The sequence below is a fragment of the Sturnira hondurensis genome, unplaced genomic scaffold (assembly GCF_014824575.4).
Source record: "Sturnira hondurensis isolate 20B ecotype Veracruz unplaced genomic scaffold, ASM1482457v3 Scaffold0019865, whole genome shotgun sequence".
Taxonomy (NCBI): domain Eukaryota; kingdom Metazoa; phylum Chordata; class Mammalia; order Chiroptera; family Phyllostomidae; genus Sturnira; species Sturnira hondurensis.
Window position 1 is genome coordinate 155,409 of NW_028092496.1, and position 22,504 is coordinate 177,912.

At 38.6% G+C, this 22,504-nt stretch overlaps 2 protein-coding genes across 5 annotated transcripts in view; one reads left to right on the forward strand and one right to left on the reverse strand.

Moving 5' to 3' along the window:
* METTL9 (methyltransferase 9, His-X-His N1(pi)-histidine) overlaps nt 1-17,127 on the forward strand; it is a 56,974-nt gene extending 39,847 nt beyond the window's left edge. Inside the window, exons 5-6 of one of the 3 annotated variants that reach the window (XR_005063961.1) lie at nt 7,891-8,004; nt 15,206-15,295. Coding sequence is in view for 2 of the 3 variants with exons in the window: in XM_037028415.1 (XP_036884310.1) it covers nt 15,206-15,411 (206 nt within the window). In the remaining variant the exon portion in view is untranslated. Of the gene's footprint in view, nt 1-7,890; nt 8,005-15,205 lie in introns of all 3 variants that reach the window. The other 2 variants (XM_037028416.1, XM_037028415.1) reach the window with 2 other exon arrangements.
* On the reverse strand, nt 3,267-12,812 carry IGSF6 (immunoglobulin superfamily member 6). 2 transcript variants are annotated; one of them, XM_037028417.1, is made up of 6 exons: nt 12,706-12,812; nt 8,765-9,124; nt 5,945-6,051; nt 5,294-5,341; nt 4,882-4,962; nt 3,267-3,711 (listed from the first exon to the last, which is right to left on the reverse strand). In XM_037028417.1, exons 1-6 carry the CDS (start codon nt 12,800-12,802, stop codon nt 3,655-3,657), a joined length of 750 nt encoding a protein of 249 aa, XP_036884312.1. In that variant the 5' UTR covers nt 12,803-12,812; the 3' UTR covers nt 3,267-3,654. The 2 variants fall into 2 exon arrangements, with proteins under 2 accessions (XP_036884312.1, XP_036884314.1); XM_037028419.1 differs by lacking the exon at nt 5,294-5,341.
* Nucleotides 17,128-22,504: the final 5,377 nt, after the last annotated feature.

Here is a 22,504-nt window from a genome sequence, read left to right on the forward strand (position 1 = left end):
ATATTAGCATTAATATTGATGAATACAATTTGTGCCATGTTTCAATGTTGATGTTCTGCTGGCTTCGTAAAAACTAATTTGGAAGTTTTTTCTCTTCTGCTCTGGAACAGTTTAAAAGGCATGTGGTTATCTCTTCTCTGAAAGTTTAGTGGATCTCTCCTGTGATAGCAGTCAGGCTGATGCCACTGGGGCCTGTGCTTTTTGAAAGGTAGCCTTTGGCAACTTTCTCACTTTCTTCTAGGCTCATTGTTCTAGCTAAATGAGACCCAGTAAGTCTAAAAGCTCCTGTCAGTCTAAGTACAAGCAAGTCTCTGGCAGGACTGTTTCCTGGAAAGATCTTGGTCTTTGTAGGTTAACCTGTACTAGAAATGTAGATCTGCCCTTACTAACCTGGGCCTCTGATTAAGCTTAGTGTTTCATCTGTAAAATTGGGGCTAATACTGTCCATAAAGTATGTTGTTAGGATTAAATAATCTCATGTATTTAGAGCCCAGCTGTGTCTGTCTCAGCACTGGTATTTGATACATCATATTTATTTCATCTCATCTTCTGTTAGTTCATTTTTATTTGTGGCTTTATTGATCATACCTGTTCTCAGTTCTTCAGTTTGAAATATTTATTAATGTCTTTTAGATCTGCCTGTGAAACTCCTTTAACAATAAAAATAATAATTCGATGCCTTCTTTCCACTTTTTAACTTCAGCTTCAAGTTTGCATTTTCCATTGGTTTATGTGACTTGATTCCAAAGATACTTAACTATATGCCAATTAGTCAGAGGTTCAAATTCTCTCAAGCCTTTTATAGCAGAGAGAAAGAAATGGCTTACTCTGAAGATCCTGTTACCATCTTTTGATATGTGGTTTAAGTGATCATGAAAGGATGTGTAGACACTAGAACTGAGTCTCTGTTTCCCTCTTCTAGTTCTTTCAGTAATATTCTGTTTTCATTATCATGGCAAACTCAAATCTAAACAGAAAGCTACAGTGTAATCTTCTCCAGCGAAAATTTTGAATACTCAGATAGTAGGAATGCTAATACTGCTAGGAATTCAATAAATAGTCTTTATGGATAGGGGTATGAGGGCTGCTGGCTAGGGAGTGAATGTGCTTCATATCTCAGTTGAACTGTTGAAAAAATATTTTTCTATAGAAACACTTTTAATTGCATTCATATAATGGCATTTGAGAGCCTACTATGTACCAGACAGTGCTGGGCAGTGGAAAAAATGTGCTTCTAGCTTTAAAATACTTACAGAATGTACAGAAGATAGATGTAAACAGACAATGGCAGGATAGTCTGATAAGAAATATGACCAAGTACTGTTGGTTTAGGAAAGACCCATTAACCCCTGGGGGAATTACTGAAGGTTTCACATGGTAGGTGACACTCAGGCTGTTCTGTTTCTGTGAAGCCTTTTACGAGGCAGAGGAAACAGCATATGCAGAAGCATGAGAGAGTAGACAGGGTGGAGCTGGGAAGGACACATTCAGCAGGACCAAAGGATAGTGTCCAGAGGCCTTTGAGTAATAGTATTGTGTTCAATAAATATTGTTGGCTAGAAGGATGAATAAAAGAATGGACATTATGCACACACTCTTATATATGATCCGAGGGAGTATAACTACTTTCTTTGGGAAAGTGTATTCCAAATTTCTGCTTAAAAATCAATCTTTAAAATGTAGTTCTTGCTTGTGCTAGGTAAGGCTTATTCTCAATGAAATATCAGTACTTGTTTATCTAAGGGATTTTGCCTGACAGTTAATTATGCAAAGAACAGTATATTTTCAGCCCTGGAAGTACTAAAATGTAATTCTTCTCAGAAATGAAAAGTAAGTGATCTAATTCAATACTTTTATTCACCTGGATAGTGTTACTGCTTACTCTTTTTTGGCATCCTATTTAGTAGTTCTTTTATCTCATCCATGCTAGCAGTCTCAAAGTGGGGGTACACACCTCAGGGGTATACAAGACAGTTTAATTTGGGGATACAGGAAGAAAATATTGGTATTTCTAGTTACAGTTGACTGTGTAACAATATGGGTTTGAACTGCATGGGTCCACTTATATGCAGATTTATTTTCAAGAATTGAAAATACACTGTAAATGTATTTTCTCTTTCTTAGAATTTTCTTAACAATATTTTCTTTTCTCAAGCTTACTTTATTGTAAGAATATAGTATATAATATATATAACATACAAAAGACGTGTTAATTGACTGTTATAAGTAAGGCTTTCTTTTGGTCAAGAGTAGGCTATTAGTAGTTAAGTTTTGAGGAGTCAGAGTTGTGTGTTTTGATTGCCTGGCAGGGAGAGGGAGTTGGTGCCCCTGACTCTTGCATTGTTCAGGGGTCAACTGTATATTTTTATGCCAATTGTTTAATTTCTGTTCTGGTGTCTAATACATATATACACATATACATGCACACACATACATTATATTTATATACAACATATATGTAGACAGAAATAAAATGAGTTTACATGCTTCCCCTTCTCTTTCCATTTTTCCTGGCATGTGTGACTAATTAGGCAGGTTGGAGATCACGGATTTAATTCATCTATGCAAAACATTTTTGAAGGGACCTTCAAATATTTAAAAATTCTATCTGGGCTTTTAAAATAAGAATACACCTCATCTAATACCACTTAAAAACACTTTAATGAAGTAAAAATAATAGGTTATAACTCATATTTAATAGTGAATGTACACTTGTGGATATTTTAAGTAGATTTTTTGCACTGAAGTAACTTTCAAAGAACAAGCCATAGCATTTTTTCTTAGTGAGATGATAATGAGTTCCATAAACATTCTTCCTGGATCAGCTCTTTATCTGATATTTCCCTCCTAAGTTGGTTACAAATCACTATGGCAAAAACACTGTCAAGTATAAGATGTCACCCACCCCTTCTCTGGGGTTATTGGGCATAATTCTGACATCTGGATCAGCTGTAGTGTATTTGTTTTGGGGTTTTCTCTGTTTGGCCTTCTGCTTTGGATTTTCTATATTTTAGCTACCGTCTTTTTACTACGTTCTGTTTGTCTCACTTTTTGTTGGCAGTGTAATGTGAGTCATTTGTATAGCCCAGCAGAAGAGTGCACTGCACCATTGCCCATGGCAGTACTAAAGGAGATGATTTTTGCTCCAAGGTACTTGGCGAGATGATTTTTCTCTAGCTCAGATTTTGACACTTTCCTTCCTCCCTCCCTTCCTTTCTCTCCCTCCCTCCCTCCCTCCCTCCCTGCTTCCTTCCTTCTTTCTTCTCTCCCAACTTAGTCTAATTGGTCTGTCACTTGTACAACTTCCACTCAAGACTGAGGCATGTGGTGTGGCTTCAAATCTTCAAGGTAATAGTCATCACACACCTTGTATGTTGAATAAAACAAATAGAGGATGCATGTTATAAAAACAGAATTTTTTTGAAAGTGGTACATTGCTTAGAATTCTTTTAGTGATTTAGGAAAGTATTTACAGTTTGATTTCGTTTTAGAAATTGGTAATTATCATTAGTTTTAGTTTCCTTGTATTTCAGCATTCTTACTTGTAGCCAGTTGTCTTTTCCATTTATCTTTGATTATATTTTTAAAGCCCTGATAGGTGTATGTCCATTAACTTCTGGATTTTTCAGGACTTGATTGAAAATTAAACCATTTCTATGGTTTTTCATAGTTGTCAAGTGCTCTTCTGTTTTCATAAGTGTTGTCTTTCTCCTGCAATAGTAAATATTTCAGGTTATATAACCAATGATACCATACTGAAAGCAACATATGAACTGCTGTACCATCTTGCATTCTGGGTCCTAAGTACTCGTCCAGTAATCTTATAGGTCAAGTTACCATTTTTCCTCTATTTAGAGTAAGATGTGGGAACTGAAAGTTAATTTTCTTGTTCAGATTTCTTTGTTAAAGTCTTGGCTTAGAACATGTTATAATTCTTACTTCCAGGCCTATCTTCAGATCACTTACCTTTGCCTCTTTGCTGAAAAAGATGCCCTAGCCGCACTAAGAAGAGTGTGAACAGGCATTTATAATTATTCAGACTGGCATCTTAGGTAGCCAGACCACTTCTTTATGTATTTGTATATACATTGAAAGATGAAATGACTGCTTAGATGATACTCTTTCCTGGATGAAAATTCTTTTTGAATGTTGATTTTAGAAACCGTATCTCTTTCGGAAACCTGTTACATTTGCCATTTTGGCTGCTGTTTAAGAAGAAAGTATCCTCAGTAGTATAGAAGTTCATTATCTTGTATTATTTTAATTTAAATCTGAACGATCTGAATACATGTCATGGAAACCAAGTATCTGCTCTGCTAGCTCCAAAGTCACATCCTGTTTGCAAAACCTGTTTACATAGGACTTTAAAGAGACACTGTCAGAAGATAATGTCAGTGCATTCTTCCTACCACTCCAACACCAAATCCTGAAGAAATAGTCAACTTTTATTTTCATTAGCTGCATCTTTTCTTCTGTGAATTTATTTCTGCCCTATTAGCAACGAGTAATGTTTACTCTATAACTTGATCCACAAGTGTCTGCAACTTGTGTACAATGCTTACTTCTGCATACTGTACCAAATAGTCTTCAAACACACACAAGTGGCCTTGTCTGTGTTGAAAGCATTGTCTGTGCCCACTGTGCTTCTGAAAGAGTCCATGTCACTGAGATACCAGCCTGGTCTCTTTAATATTGTATCAGATGTCTTTTGTGGTGTATTTATCAAAACAGGTTCTATATAAAGATTCATTGCATTTGTTCAAGTCCTCTCTTGAACTCTTTTACAGGAAACCATGATTATTGATGGCTGTTGGCAACTTCGTTTTTTTAGTCAAACATACATTATGTCTGCATGACATCTTTTTCATACTTTACACTTACGGGTTGTTGGCTTGTTCCCACGTATTTCTTATTATAAAGTTCTTGAGCAATTTCCTGAAAAATACGCCTAGCACTCTTTTTCTGTAAATATAAATGAGAAAAAAAGCCTCCATCTTAGGACTAGAAGCGATAGATGTTGCACATCACCAAGCTCCCTCTCCCCTCCTCCAGCACACCTGCACCTACCTGTAACTGGTATTTTGAATGTATTAAGTAGAACTTATGGCTAAAACTATCAAGTTTAAATCCCAGTTTAGCATTTGAGTTATAATTGAGTTTCTCAACAATAGGAAACAGTAGCTATGGTTGAAAGTTACCATGATGCTCTCTGTGTTTCTTATACTGTTTCAGATTTGAAATAGTTACAACTAGCCACAATTAAAAGATATTTTACAAGCACTGGTATCTATACCTTTTGTGAGTCTTCCGTTTCTTTGCTTCTTAAAGTGTTAGATTTTGACTGTCAAGAAGAAAAGGAAACTCTTAAAAGACATTTTATGTACTCAAAACAATTGCGGCAGACATCTCCTACCATGAGATTGAAAGTTAATATTTAATACTAGACTGTAAAACTTAATTTTTATGGCATTTTTGAGATGCTTATATTATAATAATAAAATAACCCAGACTGATGTTGGTTGTTAGATTTATAGTAATCCTAATATAATACATACAGACCATGCTTATAGCACATGAGCAGCCAGAAGATACTATTAAAAGGCCTAAAGTTTTTGAGAAAGAGTATTTTAGGGCAGCTTCTAATCTCTTTGTTCACCCCATTTTTGCTTATTCTTAAACCTTTATTCCCCTACCCCCAGCAGAAAGATAGCATATAAGATGGGTATAAAGAAGGGTTCTTTATTCCCGTATTACTGAGTTTTAAAGAGAAGACATTATATATTCTGTTCAGTAATAATTTCTGTGTTGAAAATGTACACTTCTTTACTATGACCTCTCCTGCAGGCAACATTCCCAACATTCAGGAAGATGTTAATTGGATGAGCTGTTTCTGAGGCTCACTTGAGGATAGGTGGGAATCCAGATGTAAGGGAATTTAACTTACTTTGGAGAGGATGATGAAGATCACCAGTACACCAGCAACGTAGATGGAGAGCAGTGATAACAGAGCTATCAGGAGACCCCGTAGTTCCTTGCCTAGACCTTTCATTTCTTGTTAATTACAAAAACAGAGAGAGCCACAGTCATTATTGAAACTTATTAGTGCAAATATATGTTTAAAGTTTAACTGAAACTATATTTTAGAGGTGGAACATGAACTTTGCTTGACGATTCATAAAAACTTTTGTCTTGTGATTCAAAAGATACTCAAGTATATCATATAGTTAAAGCCAGTTCAACAGTTTTTAAAATGTATTATAGTAAAAATGTTACTTGTTTTTAAAGCTAAATTTTTTTTTTAAGATTTTATTTATTTATTTATCTTTAGAGGGGAAGGAGAGAGGGAGAGAAACATCAATGTATGGTTGCCTTTTGTGCGCCCCCTGCTGGTAGTTAGCCTGCAAGGAACCGGCCTGCAACCCAGGCATGTGCCCTGACTGGGAATCGAACCGCGATTGTCTGGTTCGCAGGCCCACGCTCAATCCGCTGAGCTACGCCAGCCAGGGCTAAAGCTAAAAATTTTTAAAAAATCAATTTTCATAATGATAAAAATTATTTTTTGTATAAAACATTACTTAAAGTTAGGTAAACATTTTAAGACAGTTGTTCAAGGATATTTATGATTTCTTTTTTTTTTAAGATTCTACTTATTTTTAGAGAGAGGGGAAGAGAGGGAGAGAAACATCAATGTGTGGTCACCTATTGTGCACCCCCAGTTGTTGTGCACCTGGCCCACAACCCAGGCATGTGCCCTGATGGGGGAATTGAACCAGTGACCCCTTGGTTCATAGACCAGCACTCAATCCACTGAGCCACACTAACCAGGGGAACTTTTATGATTTTTTTGGGTAGAAATGATGTACAGTGTCATTAAGAGTGTGTTTATGGAGTGAAAGAGGTATTTCCCCTGTATTTGTTAATGCTGACATAACCTTGAGCCATTCAGTATACGTAGCTGACTAGTGCAGTCTCTAAAAGGACCCGAGAAGGCCATGCACTGAGGATCTAAGCACTCAGTAGGCACTTGAAAGACAGGTGTTGTTCCATGTTCCCCTTCTTCTCACTAATGAAGTCTTGGAGGTAGAATTATTAAATCCATTTTCCCATTCTGATTTCTTCCTCCTTATAGGAAGTATCCTATGCTCTCTGTGGGGATGGGGAACATGCTGTGTCTTGATTATTTAAAGTACAAAATACAATTTGATTTGTAGTCATTATCTGAATAACCTGAACTTTTAAACTAAATATCCCATAGATGCTTATTTTGTGAGCTCAGTCTATACAATAGTACTTTTGTTCTGAAACTAACAGATCTATAAAGGTTTTTTTTAAATATTTTTTTAAATTTATTTCTTAGAGAGAGGGGAAGGGAAGGAGAAAGAGTGGGAGAGAAACATCAATGTGTGGTTGCCTCTCATGCGTCCCCCACTGGGGACCTGGCCTGCAGCTCAGGCATGTGCCCTGATTGGGAATTGAACAGGCAACCCTTTGCTTCACAGGCCCGTGCTCAATCCCCTGAGCTACACCAGCCAGGGCCAGATCTGTAAAGCTTTTAAAAAATGTTTCAAGGGCTAAATTAGGAGTTCTACAGAAAAGGCAGGAAATTTTTGTGTCTATATTGGTGATAACTATCATTTCTGCTCCTAAACAAGAATTTCTCTTAACATGAGATTGCAGTTTTGGGACCTTTATCTTCTTCAAACACTTTCTTCTTTTGGCTAACTTTTTTTTTTTTTTATAGAAGACTAATGCAGTGAGCTATTTGAATCTCCAAAGCTGTTATGGTTTTGTTTTAATATCTGTAGCTAACATTTACCAAGTACTTGCTATAAGCCAGGCACCATTAAAAGTGCTTTATGTATATTAATTCATTTATGATTTATCTTACAGGAGAGAATCAAATAGGGTGAAATGGCAGTGGACTCTCAAAAGCCCCTGGGAACACTCCTAGTAATTGAAAGCGGGGATTCTAACACAGCAGAGCTCAGGCCCTCAAAGTCCTGTGTAAGTGAGTTCACGTTTCCATGATCTCAGTGCTCATCATACTGGAGTCCTTTTTAAGGGAAGAGATAAAAAAAAAAAAAAGTCAAGGCGTTACTGCCCTCTCTTCCTTTCCCTAGAATTATATGCAGCATTTTTCCTGAAATTTTAAAATTTAGTTTCTTAAGATATAGGACTTAGTTTCAATATCCTCACTTGAATGAAGAAATTGTCTTGGTTTTAACAAATCTCAAGTAGCTGTAGTCACTCCAGTCCCTTTCCCTTCTGTCCACCCAGAGTGATAGGGTCAGGGACACCACTGTGGCTTCTGTTCAAATTTATATTTATTCTTTGTAACACATACTTTTTCTGGGTCCAATTTATTACCATTTATGCACTTCTCCAGTACTTTGTTCTAAATGGTGCAATACCAGGCCAGTTCCTGAGAAAGCTGATGTTAACCATCACACATTTCCCTTTGTCCTCGGTACATCACACTGCTCACCATAATAGACAGAAAGGTCACCCTCACTAATAATAACATTTGGACTTGGGGTGAGAACATAGTGCTCAACATACCCCCAACTTTGCAGAGGCTGGAGAGAGTGTCACAGTGGTTTTTTAATCAGACTGCATGTCAGCTTGTGCTAGGATCATGGCCCTTCCCTAGCTAGAGTATTAAGCCAGCAGAGTTCTGTCATAGTCTGTGTGTGTATAAGTTGGGTAACACATTTAATTGGCTGAGTGAATGTGGTGTACCACAGTATAGCCATGACCAACTAACCTCTCACCACCAGCACAGTCCCAGCTCCGGTTTGCTTGGCCTTCGGGTCCTGTGAACTGGGAAAGGCTATTCCACAGATGTAGATGGCACTGTCATTGGACGTCAGCCTGTTGACTGTGAGGGATACCTGGTTTTGTGTCAGGTCCTTCCTCACTGTAAATTTGTGTGCCTCGCTTGTGCACCCATCCAAGCAAAGGGTCTCTGGCTGGTGATTCCCATAGCGAAACCACAGGTTGCTGGGTTGCTTGTGGGGGCACCCCGCTGTGGAGAAGGTGCAGAGCACGGTCACAGCCACTTGAGTGTAGTCCACTTCGAGGACAGACGGTTGAGAGACAGAGATCATACACTCGCCTGCAGCACCTATGGGAGGAAGACAGCCTGTGCTTCTATATTGCTAACATTTGTGGGCTCAGAAACTCTGAATTTCTTTTTCTAAGCTTAACTCCCAGCACAAACAAGACTATAAAAATAAGACATCAAAGGTCCTCACCTTTCCTAACTGCCCGTGTTTCTTGACCCTAACCTGCTGGTTCACATTGATGTCTGGTTATTTGGGTACAGCCTCAGAAAAGTTCCAGTGGGATCAGCCTTGGAACCAGAGGTGGCCACAATTCCAGGTCAGAAGTTCGGAGTCCCCACATTCACTCTCAGTGGACTAACAGGCTTTCCTGGGATCTCTCAGAGCCTGTGTCCTCATCTGTACCCCTGGACTCGCAGGACTCTTGTATTCAGTGTGGTTCTGGGATCAAAGCCCTCATGCCAGTGTTGCTTCCATGGCTGAGCCACCTGAGCAGTAGGCATTGGGGTGTTTTGCCTTGTGGGGGTTGGGATTACTAGGAATTCATGGCAGTTCACAATTGTCCTATTGTGAAACACTGTCCCTATGGGAAGTACTATAAAAGAAAGGTATGCACCTGGGGAAATGCCTCCTGAGTGGGCCATGTCTGAGCTAAGCAAACTGATTTCTCCTGCATCTTTATCACTGCTTTATAGTCCCTTGTAGCTTCTTTGATGAACAGTATCATGATAAAGGGCACAGACTTGAGTTGGGATCCCAGGTCTACCATCTCTATAGTCTGTGGCTCTCAGTTTCCTCATTAGAAGAATGGGGTAGTATTCGGCACCTTGTGGGGTCATTGGGATGTTTGAGACGATCAATGTAGGATTGACTTGTGTGATCCTCCTACTCTGGGGTTGTAGGAAGTATTGGGTTGGCCAAAAAGTCCATTACATCTTTTCTGTACAGTGGCTGTAGTAGTGCTTAGTTGTCTCTAACTATTCAGAACAATTTAATTAGATTCTGTGTGACAGCTGTCATGTCATTGTGTATTTAAAAAAACTCATCAAAATTTGTGACTTTTTGTGCAGCCATTTTAATATTGAAGATGGAAGAAGATACAACACTTTTGGTATATTATGCTTTATTATTTCAAGAAAGGTAAAATGCAACTGAAATGCAGAAAAAAATTGTGCAGTGTATGGAGAAGATGCTGTGGCTGATCAAATGTTTCGAAAATGATTTGTGAAGTTTCTTGGTACTGTTGACATTTTGTTCAAATAATTCTTTGGTGTAGGACTGTCTTATGCATTAGCAGATGTTTAGCAGCATCTCTGACCTCTACTCACTAGAAGCCAGTAGTAGGAGATAGCCAGCATACTCAAAATTTCCAAATCAATAAAGTTATTGGTGAAAATGAAAAATGTATATTTTATTTTATGGAAAAAACAAAATGGACTTTTTGGCCAACCCAATATTTAAGAACAAGTAGAGAATTTCTTCTGCCCGTACCACTTTTCCTACTTCCACAGTGTTATATGCCCATTTCAGAGATAATTGTGGGTGTCCCAGCAAGGTTTTAGCAGGGCTGGCACTGGGCACCCAGGCCAGAGCCCTCTCCACCATGTTGTGCTGCTTTCCAAGTCACACAGGTTGACCCTACCTTGACCTTATCCCGGGCATTGAAGCCGGAAAGCCACTCAGGTGTTTATAAATGGAAGTTCTGCCCCAATTTTTTTTTTTTTGCCAGTTTTTAGTTTGACTTCTGCCTGGTTGTGTGTTTACAGATGTTCTTATTTGTGTGAGTCTATAAATGAAATAGAAGAATCGTCTAGCTGGCCTGATGCTTATGTTTCAGATGGGCTTTTGTCACTTAACATTTTCTTATAGGTCTTGTGAGGTACATCTGTTCTCACTATATTTTAATTTTAATATTTGTACAATTCAAGATGAGCTAGGAGCTTTTTAGTGACTTGATAAATATAAATCATGTGTGAGGGTTAGGTCACCTGGTGAAGACCAGCTGAGGGTACTGGGTTCACTGTTAAGTATCATAAATAGTCCTTCATGCCTCCTACCCAGACTGCCACCTTAGAAGCCTAAGACAAACACTGTATAGCATGTAACAAATGATCATTGTACCTTGGAAGTTTGAATTGGAATTGGGCCTGTCAGAACATAAGAATTAACCAACAATGTCTCAATTCCATGTCTTCTGTCTGATAGAGTTCTTAAAAGAGAAGCTGGCTTTTAACACTTTCCTTGGAGAGCTAATGCCCCACGGTGAAAGAAATATTTGCAACTCTGGAGTTTTATGATGTCTCCGCCTGTTTCCCAGTTCTGCGAAATGAGTCTGTGTGGGAGCAAACCAGTTGTAGGGTTTCTTATGACAGCACAGACGTATGAGGAAATGTCTGTTTCTCCCCCACACCAGTTAAGCAATGTCTATCAAAAAAGAGAAGTTTGGATAATATGTCACACCACAGCCTGCTCCTGTGAAAAATTTCTTTTTAAGAACTCATGTTCTGTAGGATTTTTTTAAAGCACAGAACCCTCTGAAAAGGTTGAAAGTTTATCTCCTTGGAGGAGGGGATTAAAAACAGATCACCATTTTTAAAAACAAAACTAGAAAATACGTGGAAAACTAATTTTTGGCACTGAATAAAAGCCTCTTACAGACAATTTCAAACATGCAGAGTAGCAGCAGGCTAGCTCAGTGAGCTTCCTACCAGCGCTGGCTCCAGCCCCGCTTTGCATCCTCCCCACTGGCTCAGCCCTCCCCTCAGGCTCCTTCACTCCCACGGTGTTTTAGGGCAGATCCCAGACATTGCAGCTGTGTACATTTCAGACATTTCAGAGTACATCTTTAGAAGATCAGGATTCTTCTTTAAAATAACACTATTAAAAGTTTATAAATGTAATACATATTTAATAGAAAAATACAGATTATTACTGAAAGTAGAAGAGAGAAATCATAGTTCTTTCACCCAAAATATCCAGTTAAAATTTATATATTTCACAAATGAAAAAATTAAGAGGTTTTGCTGCCCTACAACCCAAATTTTATGGGCAAATCTGAAATCATTAGACTTATTAGAATTATGATGAAATTATTAGAACTGTGAGGTGGGAAACACTCTTTTTCATGGATGAAAAACAGATACAGGGAGAATTTTAAAATTGATTTATTATGGGATGGTTATTTTCTGGAAAAGAGCCATGACAACTTTTTTTCCCCAGATAATTACTGTCTAATTTACAGAAACTGGGTTTTTCAGAAGCACTGTTCTCTGAAAGTGTTCAAATTGTTCAGTGCCTCTATGTGCTGAGTGAGTTTGGGAGCTCATTGTACGGGAAGTAAATTTTTGATGACTAGTACATGGGATTTTAGGAATATTTCGACCCTTTGGGCAAGGTGCTATCTCTATAAAGCAGCGTAACAGCAAAAGGAATTTTTCAGTGTTAACATAAAACTTTCTCAGCTATTCTTTTATCACTTATTTTCCTAGGGGAAAAGGAAACTTACACTTCAGACAATTTCCATAATGTTTACACTTAAAAATTAATCTGTAGGGCCTTAAAATATAAATGCATTAGGCAAAAACTAGTGGTTGATTTAAATAAAAATGGAAGAGAGAGAGAGAGAGAAAAAAAAGAACCTTACCGACATAAAACAGAATCAGACTGATTTCCAGACCGAGAATGATCTTGACCGTGCTCACAGCCTCCATTTCTGTGTGTGTGTGGTGAGGAGTATGCATTTAAAGAGAGTTGGCTTTTTTTCCTCTTTTTAGAAAGGAAGAGCTGAAGAGAGGAACTCTTATTAAGGAACCATAATCAGGAACTTTTTGTAATTGTGTAAATATTGTTTGTAACCCAGTTTCACCATTTAAAGTTGAGATTTTAGCCTACAGCACATTTCTAAATGTTCATATGATAAATTTTTCTTGGATTTTACAAATTCTCACAAGCGTTAGATGGTTTGAGTGAGATTGTGATTTGTGCATATTCCAGAAAAGGAGTGTTGTTTGACAGGTAATTGATCCTTTAAATTTCCAGAGCTGTCATCTCTGGTCCTGGGGCACCTACTGTGTGTGCTCAGTGCTGGGCCAGTAACTGCTGGTAATGGGAAGCACAAGGAATTGTCTTCATATAGAGACAACGGGAAGATCAGTGAAGAATAATTGTATTGCAGCACAATGAAAAATAAGCTGAGTACCATTAAGTAGTTGTGTCCAGTTTTGTGTAACCCCTTTTTGATGTGCTGTTAAACAGATGTGTGGAATCTCTGTCATCCTATACCTTCCTCAGACCCAGCACCACCCACTCTTGGAAGTTCTTCAGAAGCAGCAGAAAATGACTCTGCTGACTTAAGCAAAGGGGAACTTATGGAAAGGATTTGGGGTAGGCAGTTACAGAGTCACTGGGAGTACTGGAGAGTCATATGTGGGCTGCAGCCAAGAAACATGCCCCATATCATTCCATCAGACTCATCTGAAGCTCACAATACCACGTCAAACACCAGATGTCCTGGTGTGGACCAGACTTTTTTAGTACTGCTCAGTGTTGGCCCAGCCTTGACTCACTGCCACTGCTCCACCCCCAGAGAAGGAGCTTTGAGCCCCACTCCTGGGTCACTAGCTCTTCATCCCAGGGCTAGATGAGTGTATCAGCTCAGGCCAGGTGCCTAGTGCCTTAGTGGCAAGAAAGGCTGGGGGAAGCTGTTTTCCAGGCTTTGCCTGCCACCAGGACTTTGGGACAAGATTCAGGTGCTGGGCCACTGAAAAGAATGAAAATCTTTCCACTATAGTGTTTGTACTGTTGGCACCTATCAGTTATACATTTTCTCATTTACAGAAAGTTATTCCCAGTCTGAATTTAGTAATATTTTTAGTATATGTGTTTATTTTATATCACCACAGTAAAGGTACCCCATATTTATATGTACCATTATCTGTGTGTATCTCTCTCTATACTCAATACTTGGTGTTCATGTGAACTTGAAGACCTTATCATCCCCACTTCTCCCTACTCGCCTCCCCCATATTTGATGCTCATAGATGTGGAAATGACTGATATTGACTCCAGTCACTATTTTAAGACCTGCTGGGGTGACTCATTCATTTTAGTGTTCTACCTCTCTATGATCCTGGAGCTTAACTTTTATGAAATTGTTCTGATAAGTTAGGAAGTAGATCAGCTTCCCTTGAAAAACACACTGATTATCTATTTTTATAAATTAAAGTTCTGCATTAACCTAGTTTTATTTTCAGCTTCACAGACCTCTGTAGTTAATAACATTGCATAAGTTTATTACATTACTGGTAATTTTTAAGCACTTACCCAAAATCCTTTTTCAAATATAATGTGTTACTCCTTGCTTCAATATTCCAGTATTTAATGAACAGTTTTCCAAACCATTAACCATTATACCCTGGTGGATCAGTCAAAGGGAGGGTGATATCTGAAACTCTGCTAGAGAAGGTAATAGGACAGGCTTTGGGTCCAGATAAACCTGATATTACCTTTCTGCTCTGACACTCATTAGCCTTGTAAGCTTGGCTCCTTCTTTAGCCCTTCGAAGGCTGTACCTTGTCTAAGTCCACCTACCTCAGGGGTACCTGGCAGGTGAGTCATCAAAGCACCCAGTGCTCGGCACAGAATCTTCCCTTCTTCTCTCTTGAAATAACTTATATGTTCAATAATTTCTTTTTTTTAAAGATTTTATTTATTTACCTTTAGAGGGGAAGGGTAGGAGATAAGGAGAGANAAGCTTGGCAGGTGACAAAGCTTTTACCTTTCTGCTCTGACACTCATTAGCCTTGTAAGCTTGGCAGGTGACAAAGCCTTACAAAGCTTAGCCTTGTAAGCTTCTTTAGCCCTTCGAAGGCTGTACCTTGTCTAAGTCCACCTACCTCAGGGGTACCTGGCAGGTGAGTCATCAAAGCACCCAGTGCTCGGCACAGAATCTTCCCTTCTTCTCTCTTGAAATAACTTATATGTTCAATAATTTCTTTTTTTTAAAGATTTTATTTATTTACCTTTAGAGGGGAAGGGTAGGAGATAAGGAGAGAAATATCAATGTATGGTTGCTCAATCCACTGAGGTACACCAGCCAGAGCTATATGTTCAATAATTTAACTTAATGTTTTTATTTGTTTTAGTAGGTGGCAAGTGGGAGAAACCGTCAGAAATTTTGGAAATCAAGGGACAGAACTGGGAAGAACAAGTGAATAGTCTGCCTGAAGTTTTCAGGAAAGCAGGTTTTGTTATTGAAGCGTTCACCAGACTGCCATACCTGTGTGAAGGGGACATGTATAATGACTACTACGTTCTGGATGACGCTGTCTTTGTGCTCAAACCAGTGTAAACCCGTGGAGGCTGCAGTCTGCAGAGTCTTCCTGGAAAGGGTCTGCGTTCTCCATTACGTGAAGGGGGGACCTCTGGGGACTGTTGTTCTAAATATCGTGTAGGAATATAAAAAGCCAAAATACTAATTATTTCTTTGTAGTGTGTAAAATGAATGTTTTTTAAAAAACAAAAACCTAACTCTTAGGATTTTTATCAGTTCTTAATAATGCAGGTCTCACTCCAATTACGGAAGCTATTTTTTATACTTAATCGTAGTGGGGGACACCCCCCCCCCGCCACATCCATCCAAGCAATAGCCATGATTCCAGATGGAAACAATAAGTATGGATTGTTTTTAATAAAATGAAGACTGACAATAAAGGCATTCGTTCAGCTGCAAATTCTGGTTATAAGGTATAGCCACTGGTATGCTTTCATGTTTAGACATTCTTTCTGTCATTATTCAAGAAAATGTTTTTAATCATGCTAATAAACTTTTTTGGAGATGACTTTGATATCAGGTTTGAGTTAATGTAAGGCTCTCCCCTAGCACCACTTACTGCTTTGATTTCAGGGTTCCCCACATAGTAGCACTGTGTGAAAGACACAATTGACTTGAACATGCAATGAAGAAAGGCTTCAGATGAGAGAGCTGGTGGTGTTATTACAAATCATGAGCACCAAGGCAATTGAGACCAACCTTCAAAAGAACAACCTCATTCAGATACAGTACTTCAGGGACTGCCCAATCCCTAGTTCATGTTGCTTTGGGAAATGCAAAACACTGGGTTCTGACTTTGCAAGAGCTAATGTTCTACACTCAGAACTTTGTTGTTCTGGACAATCTCAGGTTCTCAGAGTTGAAACATTCAGTTGTGTCTACTGAAAAAAAAAATGCAACCTGAAGATGTTTTCTTTCAACTTTTTACTCTACATTTGTATACCTGTTTCCCAGAGTTTGGTTGTTCCTGGAATCCTCGACTGAATTTATTATTTGCCAAGAGTATGGATTGATGGAGACAGTGTCAGACTTGTGCATTCTAGAATCAGTGAGTGCTTCCAACCATTTAACCAGAAATGCTGCAGTAGAGGAACTCATTAGCTGATCAATAACCATTGTGGATATTCCAAAGAGTAGAGCACTTAACCCAGAATCTAAAATCTCAGTAATAGCAGAGATGCCAATTTGAGATTGTAGTTATTAACAATATGTTATTTTTACAACTCTTTTTTTTAGCCAAGTGTTTCATTAAATATTCCCATTTATATGCTCATAGAAATCATCAAATCAACACATTTACTGCAACAACTTGGTATAAAGGAGAATTAAAGCCTTGAGGAGAATTACTTTACTATTCGTTAAGAATGGCACTCCCACATCCTCACAACCACTATTGTTACTGTGTAGTTGTAATGAGTTTGGTTATGTGATTTATGTGTAATTGTTGGTTCCTTTTAATGCTTTTTTCCAGAAATTTATGTAAGTGAAGAGCAAATACTTAGCACCCTATTTTGTAAAAATAGAAGAAGGAAATGACTAAACTTAACGTAGTTCTTGTACAGTTGAGGTTTTCTTCTTTATGAACTGTCTGTAATAATCAGGGGTTGCTATTTAGACTGTCCAGCGAGAGTGTAAGAGTGATGGATGTTCAAAAGGCAGGCTGCTCCAAAGTGTTTCATAACTTTGAGACTTAATTTGCAGGTCAGTTAAAAAAAAACACAAAACCTAAACTCTACTCAAAAATGCAGAGAAAACATACATTTATGCATTTCACAGATAAAAATCTTTTCTTAAAATCTGAGTTTATCTGAAGTTCAGCTTATCAAAAGTGACATTTTATGGTGAAAATTTAAACCAGCAAATCTCACATTTCTGGTTTAAATGTGAGACGTCTAGCTGGTCCTAGACGTCCTGGTGGTATGCAACCATTTCACTAGGTGGCGTGTTGCTTATTCAGTGTCAATGGCTTTTTTTTTTCTTTCGCCCTAAATGGAATTAAGTTTTTTCCCCCAAAGTACAATAAAGCTGCCTTCTTGTCTGCACCATTCCTTGTGTTAGTGCTTCACATCAAGTTCAGGTTGTGCGAGAGAAATGAAGAGGTCTGTGTACAGTCAAAGCAAGCTAACTATTTGACCCTAGGTCATGGAGAAAGGAAATGCAAGCTGCACCTTTGAATCCTAACCCCTGCAGCTCTAAGCTCCTTGGTACTTAGGCCACTGATTTCAGAGAAGAGAAGAAAAGAAGAGACAATACCCTTAGTCATTTATTCCTTATGCAGGGTAGTTAAAAGCCACAGTGTGTTTTCTATTCTTCTGTAAGTCATATCAGTTTTTTCATAGTTGGCCTTTAACAGAAAAGAAGCTGGGTTGGGAAATAAAACTTCATTGCTTCATCATCTTTCTGAGTAAGGCTTTGTTTTCACTCTGTTCTGAGTATAGTGTTTAAATAGAATATAGTATTTAAGTGAAGCAAGGTGTTTGACCAATTGCTTCCCACCACTTGGTGACTGATGAAGTTTCATATCTTTTTTTCTCTAACAATTCATAGCACATTGAACATAGGCTTCCAGAGGCTAAGGTGACCTACCACATTTGTGCAGGTACCTACATACTCCTAAATAAATTTATATTCAGTGCCCACATGTCACAGCTGGAACATGGTACAGTGAGTCAAGGCTATCTGGTCTGAGGAGTACTGCCTAGGAGTCCACTGAGCACAAAATTGGGTTCATTATTAGCTCAAAAGAGGATGCTCACAAACTTATAATTCATTTATCAAAGGTATAAAATCATGAATTGTTAGAAGTTTACACTGTATCCACAATAACAAACATTTGTGATCTAAGTGAAAAAAGGTACCCTTAAAGGATCCTTGAGGAAATAGTACTGCAGTATAATTCAACAGCCTGCCTTTTTGCAATTAGTGGATTATGAGAAAATAGCTGGGCAATAGTGAACAGTACAATCAAAATTTCACATCTACTATAGCTATCTGTATGGGCATATTTTCCTGCTTGCTTGGTTAATAGTAATATATTTGCATTTTCTTTGTCTATGTAGGAATTCTAACATCTTTTTTAGTTGTTGCTTGCTTTTTAAAACTCATTTATTTTTTATCCTCACTTGACTTTTTTTTTCATTGCTTTCAGAGAGAGAGGGAAGGAGGGAGAGAGAGACAGAGAGGGAGAAACATTGATTAGTTGCCATCTTTACGCACCCCCACTGGGGCTCAAACCTGTAACCTGGGTATGCAACCTGACCAGAGATTGAACCTGTGATCTTTTGGTCTGTGGGATGACTCCCAACTAACTGAGCCATACCAGCCAGGGCTAAAGCTTATTTTAAAGTAAACTTTTATTTTGGAATAGTGTTAGGTTTAGAGAAATCTTACAAAGATAGTACAGATAGTTCCTTTATATCCTTTACCTAGTTTCCCTAATTTCAACATCTTATGTAGGTCATGGTATATATGTCAAAACTAAGAAGTTAACATTGACACATTAGTATTAAGTACACTAGAGGCTATTGGCTCATTTTTTTCATTAATGAACTCTTCTGTTCTAGGAGGCAATTCAGGACACCACATTCTGTTTAAGTTGCTTACTTTTAATTACTAGTTTACTGGCACAGTACCATTATTTGTTTACCTTCCATTTTTTATTTTAATAAAATACACATAAGATTACCATCTTAACAATTTTCAGGTGTATAGTTCAGTGATATTTAGTGCATTCACAGTGTGCAGCCATCACCACCATCCATCTTTAGAACTCTTTCACCTGGAAAAACTGAAACCCCACTAAGTATTAACCCCCATTCCTTCTTTCCTCAGTCTAAGGCACCATCATTCTAGTTTCTATGAATCTGACAACTAGGTTCTTTATGTAAGTGAAATCATACAATAATTGTCCTTTTGCGTCTGACTTATTTCACATAGCATAATGTTCCCATTTCTCAATTACAGTTGACATACAATATTATATTTCAGGTGTACATCCCAGTGATTAGACATTATATAGCTTTCTAAGTGATCATCCTGAGAAATCTCATTTGACCCCTACATAGTTATTAGAATATTATTGACTGTATTCCATATGTTGTACTTTACATCCATGTGATTATTCTGTAACAACAAATTTGTACTTCTTAATCATTTCACCTTTTTTATCAATCCCCCAAATCCCCTCTCATCTGGCAACCATGAAAAATTTTCTTGGTATCCTATCAGTCTGTTTCTGTTCTTGGTTTATTTTGGTTTTCTTTTGGTTCATTTGTTGAGTAGATATGTATTGCCATTTTACAGTTCATGTTTTTGATATTTTTTCTTCTTAAAGAAGACCCTTTAACATTTCACATAATACTAGTTTGATGGTGATGAACTCCTTCAACCTTTTCTTGTCTGGGAAGATCTTTATCTGTCTTTCAATTCTAAATGATAGCTTTGCTGGGTAGAGTAATCTTGGTTGTAGGCCAACCAAGCTTTTCATCACTTTGAATATTTCTTGCCAATCCCTTCTAGCCTGCAAGGTTTCTGTTGAGCTCCCTTGTAGGTAACTAACTTCTTTTCTCTTACTGCTTTTAAAATTCTCTCTTTGTCTTTAACCTTTTGCATTTTAATATGTCGTGATGTGGGCCTCTTTGGGTTCATTTTGTTTAGGACTCTGTACTTCCTGGACTTGTGTGTCTATTTACTGGGTTAGGAAAGTTTTCTGTCACCATTTTTTCAAATAGGTTTTCAATTTCTTGCTCTCTCTCTTCTCCTTCCTGCATGCCTATGATGTCAATATTGGTATGCTTGAAGTTCTCCGAGAGGCTCCTTACACTATATCTTTTTGTAATCTTTTTTTTTTCTCTTCTGATTGAGTGTTTTTTGCTTCCTTATATTCCAAATTGCTGATATGATTCTGGCCTTATCTACTGTTGATTCCCTGTAAATTATTCTTCATTTCAGTTAGTGTGTCCTTCATTTATGACCATTCTTTTTTTGTTTCCATCTCCTTTTTTATGCTGTTGAAGTTCTCATTAAGTTCACCGAGCATCCTTATAACCAGTGTTTGAACTCTGCATCTAGTAGATTGCTTGTCCCCATTTTGTTTAGTTCTTTTTCTGGATTTTTTTTTGTTCTTTCATTTGGGACATGCTTCTTTGTCTCCTCATTTTGGCAGCCTCCTTGTGTTTGTTTCTATGTATTATGTAGAGCTGTTATGTCTCCTGGGCTTGATATAGTGGGCTTATGTAATAGGTATCCTGTAGGAACAGCATACCCCATCACCTAAGCTGGCCTCTCATGGTGCACCCCTTCCTCATCAATCCCCACCCTGTGTGGAATGTGTACACCCTCCCTTTGTACTCCTTTTGTAAAGTACTTTTTTACTTTATTATTGGCACATCAAAGGGAGGGATTTACCTCCAGACCAATTGACTGGAAGGACTGGCTGTGACCACTCACCACCATGGAGGATCAATTGTGCAGGGGCCTACTCCACAGAGCAGGAGTTTCTTCAGCAGGGCTCTGGTGTCTGCTGAATTGCCCCTTGGGTGTACCACTGTGAAGGTGGTTGGATGGTGCTTTGACGTGATGTGAAACTGTCCACCTGGTGCTCTGGATCTGGGGCCTCCCAGGTGGTGCAAGCCGAAGTCAGCTGCAGCCTGTGTTCTGCCCAGAGCCACCTGGCATGAGCTACAAAGTAATCTGCAGATGGCTGCTACTTGTATTGGGCTTGGAGGGGCTCAAGAGAGGACAAGCTGTGAACCACTACCAGCTGCTGCTGGTGCCAGGCCTGGGGCCACTTAGTGACAGGTAAGTACCAAGGCACATAGGCTGGAGGCTGCTTGTTTGAGAGATTTTAGGAAAGTTTGAAGCATGAGCCAAGATAGGCCTTTCTTATGCAAAAGCCACTAGGAACAGCTTGGGTAAGTCCTTAAATTTGGTGGGGCATGGTCTCAGGAAATCACCAGGGTAGAACAAATAATAATAGCCAGGTTGATGGAGTCTCAGATATGGTGCCACCTGCTAGCTCTGTTGGGGGAGGGCTCGTCAAAGGAACAATGGCTTCTGCCAACACTTCTGTCTGGGAGAAAGCTGCCTCTCAACTCTCATCCTGATGCCAGACAATTCAGTTCCTCACTCTTCGTCCCTGGTGCCTTTCAAGCTGCTGCCCCAGCACTGGAGCTCAGAGGGAGTGAGTTAGAGATATCCGTGTGTGGACCCTTCAAGAGGAACTGCCTGGGACTCATTGTACTTAGCCACAATCTCCTCTGGTTTTCATAGCCAGAAGTTACGGAAACTTCTCAGTGCTGGGCTGGGGTGCCTGATTTGAGGGTAGGACTTCTTGCTCCTCAGGGGGTTTCTCTGAAGCCAGAACATCCTTGATTTGTATTTGCCTCATGTAGGTGTGGGACAGGTCCATTTAGCATTTCTGCCCCTCCTACCAGTCTTGATGTGGCTTCTCCTTTAAATCCCTTGTTGTAGAACTTCTATGCAGCTAGATTTCAGGCAGTTCTGAATGATGATTGTGTAATTTAGTTGTAACTTTGATATGGTTGTAGGAGGTGTTAACCTACACTGCCATCTTGACTCGAAGTCTTTCCTTGTTATGGCTAAAAAATATTCTATTTTATGTATAGACCATATTTTGCTTATCCATCAATGGACACCTGGTTGCTTCCACCTTTTAGTTATTGTGAGTAATGCTGCTATCAACATGGCTATTCAAATATTTGAGTCACTGCTTTCACTCCTTCTGGGTATTTACCCAGAAGTGGAATTGCTGGATCAGATGATAACTCTATGTTTAATTTTTTGAGGAATCTCTGCACTATTTTTCACAGTGGTTGTACCATTTTACATCCCCACCAGTAGTGTACAGGGTCCAATTTCTCCACATTATCACCAACATTTGCTATTTCCTGTTTTTCTTTATGATAGCCATTCTAATGGATCTGAGGTAGTGTCTCATTCTGCTTTTGATTTTCACTTCCCTAATACTTGTTTTTATAGTACACCTTGTATGGCATAGGTTTTATTTACTAGTAATTTAGCTTGCTTTCTATGTTGAAAATCACTGAATTGGAGTCAGTGTTCACTGATACTAAAATACTTTTGTTAAGCC